The 18,750-nt window shown below is 38.0% G+C and overlaps 1 protein-coding gene and 1 non-coding gene across 8 annotated transcripts in view; one reads left to right on the top strand and one right to left on the bottom strand.

Moving 5' to 3' along the window:
- The window catches only part of LOC134756134 (uncharacterized), a 142,654-nt gene that overhangs the window by 24,291 nt on the left and 99,613 nt on the right, over window positions 1–18,750 (bottom strand). The window contains exon 1 of one of the 7 annotated variants that reach the window (XM_063692959.1): window positions 4,189–4,360. The exons of the other annotated variants lie outside the window; for them this stretch is intronic. Within the exon in view, the coding sequence (XP_063549029.1) occupies window positions 4,189–4,282 (94 nt within the window). The 5' untranslated portion in view covers window positions 4,283–4,360. Of the gene's footprint in view, window positions 1–4,188; window positions 4,361–18,750 lie in introns of those variants that run through there. 7 annotated transcript variants of the gene reach the window in all.
- On the top strand, window positions 18,623–18,695 carry Trnas-cga (transfer RNA serine (anticodon CGA)). The gene has a single exon. It is a non-coding gene; the product is annotated as a tRNA-Ser (tRNA).

The raw sequence follows: 18,750 nt of genomic DNA, 5'->3' as shown, positions 1-18,750 counted from the left end.
CGGGATTAGTCCGGTTTCCTCACGATGTTTTCCTTCACCGAAAAGCGACTGGTAAATATCAAATGGTATTTCGTACATAAGTTCCGAAAAACTCATTGGTACGAGCCGGGGTTTGAACCCGCGACCTCCGGATTGCAAGTCGCACGCTCTTACCGCTAGGCCACCAGCGCTCTACGTATCAATAATTATGCATTCAAGCAAAAACACTAGACGTAAATACTTCGCAATCTCATATTGCAAATTGCAAGTCGTTAAGATTTAAACCGACTTTGATAAAAACCTCGAAGTTTTTTTCTCGAGTTTCCTGTAAATAATAGAATAGAAGAAATTTATTCAGAAAACGCTTAGGTATTGCATGTGACAACAGAACTCACTGGAAAGGGAAATAAAACTATGAAAAGGGATTATATCGCGTATATTGAATTTATAAATCCCGAAGTTTATTATAAATTTAATATACGAGATATAATCCGTTTTCATAGTTTTATTTCATGAGTAATTATCGCGGTTACCGAAGACAATATTGTCTCCACTCCGCTTAATGTCAAGATATGGTCTTCTGTGGAAACCCTTCCGAGAGAGCGCAACGACACGCTAAATTACAAATTTTATATACATAAATGTAAAGATATTAAATATATTAATAACGGGTCACTCACGTGTTTTAAGTCGAAAACGCTCGACATGTTTCACTCCGTACCGAGGAGGAGGAGGAGGAGGATTCGAATTCGACTCACTATATACGTTTCGATAAGGTAACTGTGCTGGCGAAAGAAAAGTTTGTGATTCAGCGAAAAGTACGGGAGGCTATCGAAATTGGTCGTCATCCGAATTTTAACCGTGATTGTGGTTGGTCAGTGCCTCCGAGCTGGAAAACTGTTTTGGGTACTACGTCGGTGGACAGTGTGAACGAACCATTAGCGAATGACGTAGTGAGTGTTGTGTGCAACCCATCATTTGACAATAATGCCGTAAACGAGGGTAGTTTCGCGCCCCCCCTGCCGCCACCGGCGCCCGCGCCGAGTCATCGGGCGCGGAGGGCTGCGGCCCGCAGTCTGCGCCGGTCCGTCACCGTCGACGCAAGCTCCTGATGACGCTCCTCGGTACGGAGTGAAACATGTCGAGCGTTTTCGACTTAAAACACGTGAGTGACCCGTTATTAATATATTTAATATGTCTATATCTCACGGAAGTTTTGTTATTATAAATGTAAAGAGCTAGTTTATATATATAATATACAATTAATTTTTTTTGGCTATATATGGCGGGCAAGAATATAATGTAAATTACATTAGTAGGGTATCAATTTACCTATAGTTTGTGAATCGAACTCTTTTAACCCTTTGGACACCAATGACCGATATATATACGCACCATAGGTTCAATGCGAAAGACCGATTAATCGGTCATAGACCACAGAGCAACATAGCATGCATATGCATAAAGTTCAATTTCAGTTTTGACATTGCGGTGACGTGGCGTCTGGATAATAGCTTTTGTGTTTGACACGACGTCGAAAAGGTTAAGCCTTATTGTTTTAACCTTTTGACCGCCAAAGACGGTAAATCACGTCGTCGACATTTTGTGCCACTCACGCCGCCGACGTCATTTGCCGTCCAAACTTAATTTATCAAAGACTCTTTAATAAATAACTATATTTCTTTGTTTGTATTTGCATTATTTTATTTTGCCCTTCTACTTTATTGTATAACTTTATTAGAATTCAACTATGAATAGAAGGTTAAAAAAAACAACATTAAGTTATAATACGACTTACCCAGTAAATAGCATAGCTAGCCACGCCAAAAACGGCACTTGACGTCGCCTAGTGATGTGACCGAGTCATGGAGGAATAATATTATTATATGAAAGTAACAATCTCCTAATAGAAATCGTTTCGCGCAGTTCCGACAAACACGCTAGCGCCATCAATAATAGATATGGCTTAATCCCATACATTTTGTAATAGGAGTTGTTTTTGCTAAAATAACTGCTATTTGTGCTGTTACGGTACTTGTTTTCGTGCTTAATTTAAACAACTTGGTTTGAAAGACGGTACTGACCTTTTGTGATAATGTAACCCCTTATGCATTTATTTTATTGTAACGATACTGCAGTTTGCTAATTAGTAGGTAATAATAATCGACAACGGGTTTGCACATCTCTGAGTAACGCGCGCTTATCAGTGTTCCGTGCGCCCATGACGGCACTTCACGTCCGATGCCTGACGTCACCACCAAGTAGTGATGTGGCATTATTGAGAGATTTGAGTGGAAGTTACAAGTACATTTTGATATTTAAATACGTTATTTAAAGGTTTTTAGTAGAGCTAAAAGCCAGAATTATCTAATATTATATTGTAAAACACCTGTGTAGTGGTTCTTCTAATCTAAGTATGTCAAAAACGAAATCAGTGAAAATATCGATATCCTGTTTTGTAATCACTATTGTTCTCTAAGGTTTTATTTTGCTTCATTGCGGTGTCACGTCGAGTTACGTCAATGCTTGGCGTTCAAAAGGTTAAGGTGACACTTAGGACTGGCATTAGGCGCATTACCCTGTCGGTGTTTATTTAGGATTCTGCACATAATTTTAATCGCATTTTTTGTATTTGTTTGGACGATTTTTTGCTCTATATGCCTGATATTTACGACAGGTTGTTTGTAACAAGAAGTTGCAAAATATCTTGTTCTGAACAATGGGTGTGTCTTTAAATTTGAGCTTTTATCTATTAGGTATTATCTTAGATTGTCACAGCACAGAGTTCTAGAGTTTGGAACCTAAATGATCTAGGTATAACGGTCATACAAATTTTAGCAAACTCGTTCCCGTCTTTCCTATAGACATTGCAAATTTAAGGGAATCTAAAGCTGTTTACGCGGCACCCTTACAGGTGGGATTAGTACATTTCGATGCTAGTGCGGGAAGAATGACATTTCCGCACGTGTATCGAACGACGTTTTTTAATACGGTTGCGAAAAAATAAGAAAAACAACAAGTAAGGAATTCGAAACTTTTATATTATTAATTCTGTGACATCATTGACATTGACATTATGAAGAGGTGTTTTTTTAGCTGGGTGTTATTATTATTGAACCCACTTGAATGAAAGTTTTTTTTTTAAATGCATGTTCTATCAGACAGAAACAATTGTAAATATAAAACATTGTACTATTATTACCCAAATATCGTTAATTACGATTATTTGTGTATCGTACATTTATAAAAACAATATCGAATGTTGCCTTTGGAAACTTTAAGCAGAAAGAAAAAAATGCCTCTTCTTTGACAGGCGTTCCGTTCCATGCAGACAACTTATTAAGAACGGTTTTTCAATATTCAATATAAAAAAGAAATAGACGTGTTATAATGATAAGTAATAAAATATGAAATATGTATATTTTTCGTATTCTTACATTAACAGTAGGTTTTTATGTTGATTACTACGTTTAAAGGAAACTAATATTAACACTCATCAATAAGTAGTCATGAATTGGAACAAGAATAAATTTAAAAAAATTGGAAAAGTAAAAAGCACTAGTTCGCGAAAACCAACTTTCCGCACGCTAAACAGCTACGTAAAGTAGCACTTTATGAGCAACTGTATTAAAACAATTTTTTCAGTACTTCACTCAAATAAGAAAAACGAAATGTACCAGCCAGTGTCCAGAGTCGTTAACTTTTAAATCTTTTAATGTATTGTCCATAGAAGTGACCTTTTTCTAAAATGTGTTTGAACCAGCGTTATTAAAAATTTCAACCATCAAAAGTAGTTTTTTTATTAAACTTGTAACCCTTGCGCCTACTGGTTTAACCATTTTCGGCGCCATGTCTACTTTTCAAGGGACAAACGAGGTCAGTACGGTTTAATTTATTTCGTTCACTTGTTAAAATTATATAATTGAGTGAGCTCAGCTGTCAGCCCAGTCAGCTGTCGGACCGATAATATTTGTTTATGTGCGTATATGTAGGCATAATGCTTGTGGTAGCTCTTTATTATAATGTGGTGGTACAGAGCACTGTTTTCTAATCAGAGGTCGTTTATTGATATTTATTTTGCAAGTTTGTAAAATAAAGCATGATAAGGCAAAAAGGACTAAAGACAATAATTATTGCAAGTTGGTAAAAAGAAGCATGATAAGATTTATAAGACAAAGAGGACTAAGGACAATAATTTTAAGAACTTACCCAAAATCTCCTCAAGCCAGTAGCACGAAACGTAGAGAAAGATAGCGACCCCCAGCCAGAAGCCGAGCAGCAGCACAGCGAGGTATTCCCACATTGTATATCCGTTATCGCATCACTGACACTTGTGTCGGATTTGTCGTTTATCGCGTCACTGACACTAATTGCAGGTTTTCCCGCATCGTCGGTTATCGGTTAACCTATCACTATTTGCACGGTACATCACTAATTAGATTTTTATTTTGTTTTTTAGTTGGTTGGCTTACGGTTAAGTTGTGGTATGAGTTTAATGTTTCAGGTTTTCTGGCGATTTTAACTAAAAAATTATTACGACCAACGCGTTTTAAATAGTAAGTGCGAAACAAGCCTTTAGTGCCTACATTCACCATTTATAATAACTAGTGCTAAGCAAACTTCTTGAGCTTTTAGGTATGAAAATAAAAAATTACTTATTTAGGTAAATATTTCGTTTTGACAATACAGTTAATGGAGTCTCATAGTAAGTAGAATATACCTGTGACAGGAGACCCCGCTCTTCCCAGACAACATTTTCGTTTAAGCAATTTAATTTAATGTTATATACTTTAATTTAGTATTTTAGTATAAAGTATAACATATGAAGAGTATGCTGTCAAAAAAGCCTTGGCCATCCCAGACAAAACGAACGGCAAAGGGAGGCCGCTTACCACGCGGTGGACAACCGTTACCAAAGACATGGAGCGGGCGCAGACTAACATATCGACAACCCAGGACAGAAAAACCTGGCGCCTTCGAACGAGGAGGGCCGACCCCAAATAACGGGACATGGCAAAGAAGAAGAAGAAGAGGAGAAGAGTATAAAGTATAACATATAAAAGGAATAAAAAACCTTATCAAAAACTAATACAACTAGAGATTCCGATCCATATTTCATAACCGTCGTTCATTATTTTATACGAACTTTCACTAAAGTTTAAGTAACTTTTCAACTACTAAACTTCATTGTGATTCCATTAACTGATTATCGGAAATCGATAGTCGAAACAATATTTATTTTCTAATAATAAAGTAAACAATGATCTCAGATTGAAACATTGTATAGACGATGTAATAAAAGCATTGTCATTGTGGTTGAATGGCTCATAAATTCTTAACCGAAGTGTTGTACAGCCTGACAACAGTATTAGGCATTGTCTTTTTTATTATTGTTTTGTTTGATCAACCTGCTGTAAACATGAAGACGATAGCTAGTAACACCAACACCAACTGATCATTATAGGGAGTGGGCGGGGCACATTGCAGGTAGAACCGATGGCCATTGGGGTGGAAAGGTAGGTACTTTTCATGTATGGGCTCCCAACTCAACTATAATATTCATTTCGAAACGGTTTAATCAACTATAATGAATTAAACCAATCACGTGGCATGGCGCCGCGGTCCAGTGGAAAAACCAACGCGCGACTATTTCATGAGTAATACCTATTCATATACTATGCACGCGTCGATGTCTTTTGTACTACTGAGACTACCAAATTTTCTTGAATAATTTAATTTTTATAGTAGAAAAAGTTTTATTTTAGATGACTCGTAGAAAAAGTATTGTATACTAATACTATTGAATGTCTGCTTCAAACAACGGACACGTGTTTAACTGTAGTATTAACGTAAGTAGGTATGTCAAAGAACAACGGTAAAACAACGTGCTCTACATAAAATAAGGTATTGGACGTTAACAGTGCTTACAGTTATATGGTATACGTGATCGGTTAGGTAATGGTATTTGCAATAATATTATCCACTATTTATGATACCGTCAACCGGTGTGAATAGGGATGGCTGGGGTGAATCACATTTTATGTTTTGTCCCTATTCACCCCAGCTATCCCTATTCACCCCGGTTGACGATACGCATTTTTTGACGGTAATGCCAAATTTCCATAGATATACAATAAAGATAATTATTAAGTCAGTGCAAATTTCTATGAAAAGATGCCGTTTATAATGACACTACCTCACTTGTTCTGTTGAAGTTGGTGGAAAGTTAGCTTACAAACTCTATTTGCTTAAACTTAAGTTCTAATTTCAAAACAGAGTAGGTAAATAAACCGTTACAGAGATCATTACGCACTTGTATGCTCAACTTCGACAGCTGACGGAATTTGTTTACACTATTATTTGACAAAATATGAACCTTAATACAAATACATAAGGTTCACAATGGTTCAGACTATTACCTACTTAAGGCGCGACCTTTACGAAGTGATTTGGTGAATAGTTATTACTTAATTCGATTAGGTAGCGTTGGCTAAATATGATGTGATAATGAAATTTCGACGTTTCGACAAGTCCGAGTCAGACCCGCCCACCGAGGGTACTTTTTAGTATTTGTGGTTATAGCGGCAACAAAAATACATCATCTGTGAAAATTTCAACTGTCTAATAGCTATAACAGTTCATGAGATACAGCCTGGTGACAGACAGACGGACAGACAGACAGACAGACAGACAGTCTGAGTAAGTCAGTGGAGTCTTAGTAATAGGGTCTCATTTTTATCCTTTGGGTACGAAACGCTAAACACTAGGGAAAACCGAATCAAAAAGGTTACAAAATAGTTAGACCAAGAAAAATCTGCAACGATTAAGATAGCACACTTCTATAAAATTATGACGTACCTATATAAATAACACTCGCACTGCGTGTGCTGTCAAAATCGTTGCAGACTTGACTTGGTTTAACTCTCTTGATTTCGTAATTTTGCCGCCATTTAGGTACTTTGGAAGTTATATGAACATCACTATCACTTCTTTGCATTTCCATATACTCCATTGAAGAGCTATTCTGAACACTATTGCAAATAGACGCGGGAAAATGATTGGACACTTAATACGACACGACTACTTCTTTAAAACTATCCTGGAGGGGCGGATAGGAAGGAAGCGGGGTAGAGGAAAACCCAGACGCAGCTTTTTAGATCAAGTGAAAGAAAAAGTAGGGGTCGTGTCGTATCAAAAAGTCAAAGAGCTGGCGCGGGATAGGGAAAGCTGGAAGATGCTCCACCGACAAGAGAATAACTCTTAAGTTAATGATGAGGATGATATCACTTCATCCCATTATTAACCAAAGTCCGCGTCTGTATATCTGTATACCACGTCGGTGGCAATCAAGCATACGGCCCGCCTGATGGTAAGCAGTTACCGTAGCCTATGGACGCCTGCAACACCGGAGATATTACACGCGCGTTGCCGACCCACACGCGCGTTGCGTGCGTTGTTGTATGTTTGCGAGCTCATAAAACTTATGAACTACTGAAAGGATTTTCATGCGGTTTTCACCTATAAATAGACTGATTGTTAAGGAAGGTTTAGGTGTATAAATTGTATAGTTTAGTGTAAATTGGTTCAAATATTACGATGTTTGCTAATGATGTCGGAAAACGCTTTACTACTCGTGCGGGGCGGGTCCCTAGTGTGCTATAAACTATGAATATACTAGCTTTTGCCCACGACTTCGTCTGCGTGGACTTCGTAACAGCAGCAAGTAAGTATAGCGCCTGGAAAAATTCTCATAGCAATTATTCAATTTGAGCATATTATGCACACAAATTAGCAGGCACTTCATTAATTATATCAATTCCACCCCGCTTTTTACTTTCTTAAGGGATGATTTTCGGGATAAAAACTATCCTATGTCCTTTTCAGGGACTCAACGTATCTCTATGCCAAATTTCATCTAAATCGGTTCAGCGGTTTTAGCGTCAAGAGGGAACACACAGACAGACAGACAGACAGACTTTCGCATTTATAATATTCAACAAGTTTATTTAATGACTACTTTTTCCGGTCAGTGTCACAACTGATTTTGGAAAATCCCTAAGAAGTTATCTATATAGGGGATTAGACGATTAAGTGCAAATACGACATAAGGAACAGACAAATTTATCGACTGCATATAAAATATAACACTGATTTCTACTCTATTAGTCCTGCAGCCTTATCATGGATGGTTTTATCCACGTGATAAAATAACCGTCACTTTTAACACCGCGGGGTTGAAAGTGACGGACGTCATTTTATCACGCTGTCACGTAGACGAGAACGACCATCATATCTTATCGACTGCATATAAAATATAACACTGATTTCTACTCTATTAGTCCTGCAGCCTTATCATGGATGGTTTTATCCACGTGATAAAATAACCGTCACTTTTAACACCGCGGGGTTGAAAGTGACGGACGTCATTTTATCACGCTGTCGCGTAGACAAGAACAACCATCATATCTTATCGACTGCATATAAAATGTAACACTGGTTTCTACTCTATTAGTCCTGCAGCCTTATTATGGATGGTTTTATCCACGTGATAAAATAACTGTCACTTTTAACACCGCGGGGTTGAAAGTGACGGACGTCATTTTATCACGCTGTCACGTAGACGAGAACGACCATCATATCTTATCGACTGCATATAAAATATAACACTGATTTCTACTCTATTAGTCCTGCAGCCTTATCATGGATGGTTTTATCCACGTGATAAAATAACCGTCACTTTTAACACCGCGGGGTTGAAAGTGACGGACGTCATTTTATCACGCTGTCGCGTAGACAAGAACAACCATCATATCTTATCGACTGCATATAAAATGTAACACTTGTTTCTACTCTATTAATTTAGTCCTGCAGCCTTATTATGGATGGTTTTATCCACGTGATAAACTAACTGTCACTTTTAACACCGCGGGGTTGAAAGTGACGGACGTCATTTTATCACGCTGTCACGTAGACAAGAACGACCATCATTTCTTATTGACTGCATATAAAATGTAACACTGGTTTTTACTCTATTAGTCCTGTTCTTCATGTCATTTGCACTCAATCGTCCGATCCCTAGTTATCTATTCTGACTGTACTGTGTATCTACTAGTAGACATATTACGAATTCATCGTATGTATCGCCGCGTGCCAGTTTCAGATCGTTTCGTGGAATCGAGATGCCATGAAGGGCGATAGGTATACTTAACCTCGTTCTGATAGAGGCTAATGATAAATCGCTTCGAATACTTATTTAATGTGTCTAGAGATACCTTTTTATCCTAATATATAAAACGGTTCCATTAATAACATATTGACATATAATATATCGCAGAGGTTACCCTTGAAGTTAGATCCTTATATTTTTTACCTACACATTAATAATAAGTATAAGTTAAAGTGTAAGTAAAAATGTATATATATCAAGTCGGAGATAATTTTAAAACTTAGTTACACGCAAATAAGTCCCTTTTTGGGTTCCGTACCCAAAGGGTAAAACGGGACCCTATTACTAATATTCCGCTGTCTGTTTGTCCGTCTGTCACCAGGCTGTATCTCACTAACCTTGATAGCTAGACACTTGTAATTTTCACAGATGATGTATTTCTGTTGCCGCTATAACAACATATACTAAAAACAGAATAAAATAAATATTTAAATGGGGCTCCCATACAAGAAACGTGATTTTTTGCCGTTTTTTGCGTAATTAATTATTAATTAATTAATTAAATAATTACAGGGAATGAGACTGTCTTTTGCTCCGTCCTATTCGATCTCTGCACATGAGAAATTAATTACTAATTGACTTTGACTTTGACTTCCCTTTCTAACAAAAACTGTCAAAAAGGGACCCCTAACCATTGGTAAGACCTGTTGGGAATAACCTGCCCAACATAGTAACAAACCTGTGCTAACTGAAAGTCTCATTTATTTATTTATTATTTACCGCACATCTCAATGAAAGTGACCGTTAATAAGGAAGCATAAGCGAGCGTTTGGACAAGACATGTTACGTAGAAGGGACGCTTCCCGGTTCGAATAGGTTTATTTTATCTTATAACACGTATCTGCTTATATGATATAAGTGGTGTGAGTGGACCCTACTGGTTTATTAAACAGGATTACATCTAAATGGGTACATTCTATCATAGAGCGAATATTTTTTCCTATTTCCACACTGAAATTTTTCAGTTACGTATATCCGCCTAGGTACTGTAAAGGTTTGTAACCTTTACAGCCTTTTTATCAGTAACTGGCAGTGGCAACAGCCACGTTTTGAATTTAGAATCGTATAACCCTGTCAAATGGAACGGGGGTGAGTGTTTGCCATTCCTGAAGAGGCAGCCATCTCGGCTAGTCATATTTATTTGTAAATTAGCTAACCTGAATGAAAATAATATATATAAAGATTAAAGAAGTGCATTTAAATATTTACCACATCTTCCCCAATAGGCGTATCCCTTTTACAGTACCGCTGGAGAGACGAAGTAGCATGATGGCGGTCTTTGGTGTCGGAGGCCGAGATCCACTTCGGGTCGTTGCGCCACAGCAGTAAGTAAGTAAGTACAGGTTGTCCAGCCAGCGGCAGATTTCTGATTTTAACTTCAAATTATTTTGGAACGACGTGCAACGGAGACGTCAGGGAGTGTTTTTAGTTTCGTAATTATTTCAAGTTGATTAGTTACAATGAATCGCTGGTCAGCAGAGCGTCGTGAGATTCGTAAGTGTGCTATTGAGGCGTATTTAACCAAAGGATTTTCAATTAGTAGGCGCAAGGCGTAGGTTCTGCATTATTTTCAGAATATGCGAAAAAAATTGGAGGAGTGCTTACACAGCGAAGGTCGATATTAAGAAAAGGTAATTTACAAAAAATTAAATTCGCATTAATCTTCTTTTCATAAAATAAGTGTTATAATACACTGTAATTGTATTATGTAGGTACTTATTGGTTTTTTTTTATCAAATTGGGAATCGGAAATCTCTCTCTCTGGACACCCCGTAATTAAAAGGTACTATTCCAGTAATACGCTGTGTTTTACGTCGGCGAACAATCGCGAACGCGAAGCGAAGCGGCGCGGCGCGGCGCGGCGAGGCGGCCCAAGGCGTTCGCGTTCGCAACGAGATCGCCCACGTAGGACACTTCTATAGGTATCAAAGGATTAATTCACCCCGCTCCGCGCTGCGCCGCGACGCGCCGCTTCGCGTTCGCGTTTTGTTCCCCTACGTAGTACTGCCTTAGTAGACAGATATGGCGATACGTTAATTAAAATAACACACCAGACGCATTACTAATGAAACATTTAAACTATTTCCGTTTCAACTGTACGCTGCCATTTTTTATTAGAAACCTCTTACATTTCCTCACATATGGTTACAAAGTTACCGTTTCACGTTAATTGGCTATGTGCGAGACAGTGGCGCTCACGCGGCGGCTATTAGGATTTAAGTAACAGTTGATGACAGATGTCAGGTCGGCACTCATCGTATAGTATGAAAGCGCGACCGCTCCCTAATACAAGTAAAGCGGGTAAAAGTTTTGTATGTAGATTCCGTGTAAGCTAATTTTGCACCGACATGAACAGAACAGTGAATGTGTGTCATTATCATTATTATCAACCTCATATATACCTCTATTTTCATAGAAATTAATGATGACTTTGCCACACATTGTCATTGCACATGATAATATGCAGTTATCTTGATCCGTGGTTTGTCTGACAATTACAACGGAAATTATTAGTATCGCGATTAAAGACATAGATATATAGGTATGTCACTTGAATGTCCATGCCAAGTTTCATATCATTTTAGCAAGTACTTTCAAAATTAAATAATTTCACGGTTTACTTGTTTTAGTCACTCGCGCGACATGTTTCGGAGAGCCTAGGTCTCCTTTCTCAAGTACTAATAGTGCGAGCAGCGTTCACGACGTGCGTTGTAATGTTAGTATGTCTCACAAGTCTCACAACAGTTTAAATTAGATTACTTTCAAAATGAGAGATTGTATGGCGGCGCGGGCGGCTAGGTTTGCGTGACTATTATAGGATGGGAGAAACAAACGTACGACAGGGAAATAGAAGATATATCTGTCCAACTGCAAATGTAAGTTGGTAGCCCGGACATATATGGGCGTACGTAAGTACGAGGCATTTTCACTGCAAACGCGTTTGGTACTTGATGTGTTTTAAAGTTAAATCGAAAGTAATGTTTGAACAGTTATAGCATACGAGAAAGACGCAGCAAGATAATGATGAGATAGGAAGGAATGAATATAACATTAAATATATACAATATCATCATCTTCCTCGCGTTGTTCTAGCTTTTTGCCGCGGCTTATTGAAGCTTAAAGTCCGCTTGGTAAAAAATCCCAAGAATTGGCGTGGGCACTCATTTTTTCGGAAGCAAATGTCATCTGTCCTTCCAACTCAGAGGGGAAGCTAGGTTTTCTTGGGATTAGTCCGGTTTCCTTACATTAAATACAATATAGGGTTTTTTTATATCCCCATGGGATTGTGAGGGAAAATCGTAAACTATAAGATATTTTGTTAATTAGCTAGGTAATAAGTAACAGTTTTCAACGATTAAAAATAATACGGTAAATTCTGTCAAAAAAACTGTCGTGTCGGTCAATTTTTATACAAAAAAAATTACGAAAGTCGGAAGCTGGAGACGCAAAAAAACTAACAGTATTTCCATCTTTTGAATTATAAAAACATCTAAAAACACATTGTCTTTCAGTGATTATTTTAATTTGCGGAAAATCGCTAACAATAGCGTTGTTAGAAAAGCTATAAAGAAAGTAAATACAAAATGGCATTTTCTCACACACTTAGGAGTCAAATAATTGTGATACTAAATAGTTTGACACGCGATTATCAAGTTTAATACTCCTATTGTAATTTTGTCGATTAAGTTTTTCTTAAAACATTCTATAAAGATGACATGATTGAAATTCCTCCTTATTCATACAATAGCTCAATAAATGTTAGTGGTTTAAAAAAAATGCCAATTAAAATATAAGCAAAATTAAACAGGTTAAAAAAATTCATATTTATTAGACGTTAAAATACCTTTGTGTATATTAAAACGTATTGATTTTATAAAAATAAGCATAGAAGAATTTTGAGATCTGTTTTTCTGGACTACAGGATCTAGAGTGGCGCCAACTGGTGAGCACAAAAACGGTAGCCCTCATTAAGTTTCAATATAAACAATAAAAAAAAAGACCAAATGATCAATTGAGATTAAATATGGTTTGAACGCTAAATACTCCCGGTTAGAAATATATGTCACCAATCACATTATTTGCGTTGCATGCCCTACGTAACGGGAACGCAACGCAAGAAATGTGACCATCTTTGAGATTTTTACATCTAGCCAAAACTAAGTTGCGTCTTGGCCTCTGCGACTCGCCCCAGGGGTCCATCGCTCCGCAAAACCTTGACCACTTGCGTCTTACGTAAAAATGACTCCATAAGTTTGCCAACGACGTGTGCAAGCGCCATAAGTACCTAAGATTATGATTATTATGTGTTGCTGGTGGCGAGTTACTAGCATGTCAGAGACTAGTGATAAATAAGTAATATATATAGTAATATAGAATGGGTAGCACATCGTAACTGGTGAATTTCCAATATGACTTGGAACTCCGGTGGCCGTTTAAGAAGTGTAACACTCTTACGGTAGATGTCGCTAGGGTCCCCTAGACCCATATAGTGGGAAGATTTGCTGACTATGGATGAGGTCTTGGTGGCTCAGTTGGCAGAGCGCTGGAGTATCGATCCAGAGGCCGTGAGTTCAAGTCTCACCCAAGGCAGTAATTTTTCCACTTTTAAATTTATTCTAAGCTTTATATATAATAAGGACTGAAAGAGTAAAATGTGTGATATTTCGACAGAAAGTATCCAAAATCAGAAATAAAAAAAGATATAAATGTACTGTATAAAAGTTTCGTTGTACATACTGTGAAGATCGAGGGAATGTTTGCAAAGTTGTCATTTTATATAGAATTTTGTTCTCATTTCGTATGGCGAACAAAGTTTTCTCTTTTAAAAACGACAATTTACTATGAAAATTTTCAAAAATATTTGAGAACTTTTCAATTTTTTTCCAAAATTTCCGCACCTAAGTAGTTTTTGTTAGTCCATGGGCCAGCTAGCCAAACTTAGGAAAATGTATAATTACCAAATTATACATTTCCGATATCTTGGCTAGCCCATGGACTATCTTATTTGGGGCGTTATGCGGAATTCTTTAGTTCTTTACTAGTAACCTAATGTGGAATTAATAGATATAACGCAAACGCGAACGCTTGTCTTAGCTGGCGGAAAATTGTTTCTTCTTCAGCTATACTACAGAATGACAGATGAATATCTTTATCTCATTCTAACAAATAGCTTTGTCCCTACTTACGTAAAACTTACAAGTGTATCTCGGGCCTTACGCATACCTAGAGTGAAGAAATTATTTCAAAACTGACTATTTTTATAAGTTACTATGTTCATACATGATATTTTTTGTCAAAACATTACGTATACAGTAAGTAAATATACTGTAAATCTCCTTAAAAGGATTCGCCACTTAATCCAAGAACTATCATACAATTACATTAGGCGTGATCTCACGAGTATATAGGTACAGTCAGAATCAATAGTTGCGAAAAATTTAACGATTCTAGTAGGCATGTGATAGTTAAGGAGCCCACTGACTATCAGTCCGCCGGACGATATCGGCCTATCAGTTGTTCGGAACTGTCAAATTTTTGTTCTAACTGACAGGCCGATATCGTCCGGCGGACTGATAGTCAGTGGGCCCCTTTAGCAACGAGCAGACGAGTGATACATGGCATTAACATTAATTATTTTTGAATCTTTATGAATAATCGGCAATGCTTAAGTGGCTCCTGTGATGTTGCTTACGTCCATGGGCGATGATGACTGCTTCCCATCAGGCGGCTCATCTGCTCGTTTGCTGACTATCACATAAAAAAAGTACTTATTAGGGTTCCGTACCCAAAGGGTAACAACAGGACCCTATTACTAGACTCCGCTGTCCGTCTGTCTGTCTGTTGAAATTTTCACAGATGATGTATTTCTGTTGTCGCTTTAACAACAAATACTAAAAAGTACGGAACCCCCGGGGCGCGAGTCCGACTCGCACTTTGTCGGTTTTTATATGTGGACAAGAGTAATCAAATTTAAGTATTTTGTCATATCACAGAATATGTAATAGTACTAGTACCGTACAGAAAGGACACTTCCTACAAAACCGAAGTTTGACAGCGATTCAGGGACGAATCACGTCCCTTTCTAATGCCATACATGCCCTTTTGATTATTTAGGGTTGTCAAAATTCAAGTCATTATCTTATCTGTAGTCGTGAACGCAACGACGCCAAGTTGTGCCAACCCTAATAATTACTCGGAGCAATGCTGAGCCGAACGGAGCCGAGAAAGCCCGGAAGGAGGAGTGTCCCCCCACTGGTCATATGACAAATTTCAAATATGGCGAGCGTCTATCCGAACACTTCACTACTATATGCAAGAAGTTTAGGTTTTTTTTAGATACGTATAAATGCTTTTGGCGCGTTGTTCTTTTCATGATATAGGCCAACGAGCAGACGAATCGTCTGATCGTAAGCAATTGACACCGCCTATAGACACCAGAAACACCAGAGGGGTTGCAAGTGCGTTGTTATAGTAGCAACTAGCACGCTCTTTTCTTGAAGGTTTGAACGTCGTATCGTTGCGGAAATATAGCGGGCGACAGTTCAGGAACTTTCTGTAGAAACGCACAGTTGAGGATTGCCAACCATCTTAGTGGTAAAGATGGAAGCGTCTGGTACTATTAGTTATTCTGTGGTCTGGTTGACGTAACTGGTGAAGAGCTGGCGGCTTCCTCGCACAACGTATCATCATTGCGATACAACGAGGAAATGCCGCCAGCATCCTTGGTACAATTTAGTTTAGTATTTGTATTTTAGTACCTCTGTATGTTTAATTATGTATATAAATGATTTTCCCCTGAAGATTGAAATGTTAACTATTGTATCCGACTGTACAAGCGACAGAAGAGCGTGAGACGCCGACGTAACAATTAAATCATGCGAAACTTTTTATGACAGCTGGTCGCCAAAATACGTGTGAAGACGATTGAAGATTCAACATGTCTGATGAGAAATGTTCTAGTGTTCTCAATTTTGCGATTTAAAATTTAGCTACAGAGCTAGAGTCCGAATAAGATAACTGCCGACTCGAACAGAACAAAGTGAAGGAGTGTCATTATTGGCAACCGGTCTGGCCTAGGGGGGCCCTGCCTTTTTTTTTTTTTTCCAAATATGCAAGTTTACAATTATAAACCAAAGCACTTACATACTACAATAAATCATATTATTAAATTACATTGAAGCCGATGGTCGTTGGTTCGAATCCAGGGCATTTGTTTTTGTGATGAGCACAGATATTTGTTCCTGAGTCATGGATGTTTTCTAGTTATGTAAGTATTTATGTATTTGTATATTATATGTACATATAGTTGTCTGAGTACTCACAACACAAGCCTTCTTGAGCTTAGCATTAGACTTAGTCAATTTGTGTAAGAATGTCTCTATAATATATATATATTTCAAAATATTTATCAGTACGGTTTTTACTCACTATTATTTTTAGTCGCTTTTGGCGACATGTTTCGGATTCTTTGGGAATCCATACTCAGGCACGAGTGTCCGCGGCGGTTGTACGTCGTGCACTCTATAAATAATAGTGAGTAAAAACCGTACTGATAAATATTTTGAAATATGTCTCACGATAGTTTAAGTGCGATATATATATTTATTAATTATTAACGTCATCGTTTCATAAACATTAAAATTATTATTCACAACGACGGGACTTAATCGCGTAAAATAAAATTATTAGTTATTCGCGTCGTTGTGAATAATAATGAGTAAAAATCGTGAAGGTTAAATCAGACATTAAATTTGATATGAATGATGACGGGTCTATTGTTTCCCATATAGTTTTAAATCATAATGTATTGTTTGTCCACATTTTCGTTAGTCATAATTTGGTTTTTCTCCGAAACGCGCATTAAACTCATTACTTAAATACACAAAAACATTATTCGCGTCAACCTCGTAAAAAACGTACAATTTATGAATTATGTATCACGGACATAACCGAACAAGTTTGACAGCCGCTGAGTTTCCCTATATAACCGCGAATCGAGTTCGTCTATTGTCGTCTCCTATACTCTAATCAAGAGTGAAAGAGGCAGATAATGAAATTTCATATTTCGATCGGTTCGATAGGTCCCCTGCCCGCAACGAGGACCGGTTACTTTATAATACATACAAATCAGTCATTATGATTTTATTGAAGGTTACATAAGGTTGAATTAAATTAATATAATATTCATTATATGTATTATTGGAAATAACACATGCAAGCATTTTGCTAATTAAAAAAGATTTAAAAAAACAATGTAAGTAATATATTATAAAATAATTATGTATGCATATTTTTATATATTCGTTGCTTTATTTGCTAGATACATCGATGTACCGCTGGATAGCTGGATATGAAAATATACATATATCACATCACTGTGCAAGATGTGCAGAGCGTGCATGGAAGAAGAAGAAACAACAAAACATATTCTCCTAGACTGTAAACAGGTAGAAGTGTATAGGAGCAAATACCTAGGTAATCCATGCACACTAAAAGAGGCAACTAGCAACCTGAAGACTTTGCTAGGCTTCGTGGAGGAGCTGGGGTGGTTAGAGTAGCGCTACCTCGTTTCACGCAAAATAGGCGCATTGGATGTCGATTTGCGGAAAATGCCCAGCATAACTAACTAACTAACTAAGACGTTTCGCAGTTTGTCCTATTCCGATTGTGCTAATTACCTAAGTAAAATCCATCCATTACTATTATAAATGCGAAGTGTGTCTGTCTGTCTGTCTGTTATGAACCGATTTAGTTGAAATTTGGTATAGATCAGTTTGAGTCCCGGGGAAGGTCATAGGGCATGTCACTTGCAAAGACGACATTACAGACGGCCCAATTCGAACAATGCTTATAAGATGCCACACCTATACGATACAGATCTGTCAGTGCCAAAAGTGACATTTCTTCAAACAAAAATTTCACTTTTGACATTGACAGATCGGTATCGTATCGGTGTGACATCTTATAAGCATTTAAGAATTCGTTTAGGAGGTGCAGGCGCGCAATGCTTGCCCTTAGAGTTGGTCAAAGACGCTTAGTCTTAGGCGCGCAATGCTTGCCCTTAGAGTTGGTCAAAGACGCCTAGTCTTAGGCGCGCAATGCTTGCCTTTAGAGTTGGTCAAAGACGCCTAGTCTTAGGCGCGCAATGCTTGGCCTTAGAGTTGGTCAAAGACGCCTAGTCTTAGGCGCGCAATGCTTGCCCTTAGAGTTGGTCAAAGACGCCTAGTCTTAGGCGCGCAATGCTTGCCCTTAGAGTTGGTCAAAGACTCCTAGTCTTAGGCGCGCAATGCTTGCCCTTAGAGTTGGTCAAAGACGCCTAGTCTTAGGCGCGCAATGCTTGCCCTTAGAGTTGGTCAAAGACGCCTAGTGTTACTAAGATCTAAGACCTAGTCGAGAAATTGGGACAGGTACCGCCGCGGCGAGGTGGCCTAGGGGTTCATGGCGTTAGCCGCGATAGCTAAAGACGCCGGTTCGAATCCGGCCTTCACCACTGGAGGGTTTCGTCACTGTTTCATATATGACATCAATTACAGTTAGAAATTTTA

Source organism: Cydia strobilella, chromosome 3 (assembly GCF_947568885.1).
Source record: "Cydia strobilella chromosome 3, ilCydStro3.1, whole genome shotgun sequence".
Classification (NCBI taxonomy): Eukaryota; Metazoa; Arthropoda; class Insecta; order Lepidoptera; family Tortricidae; genus Cydia; species Cydia strobilella.
Note: the sequence above shows the minus strand (reverse complement) of the source record. Positions and strands in the feature narration are given on the sequence as shown.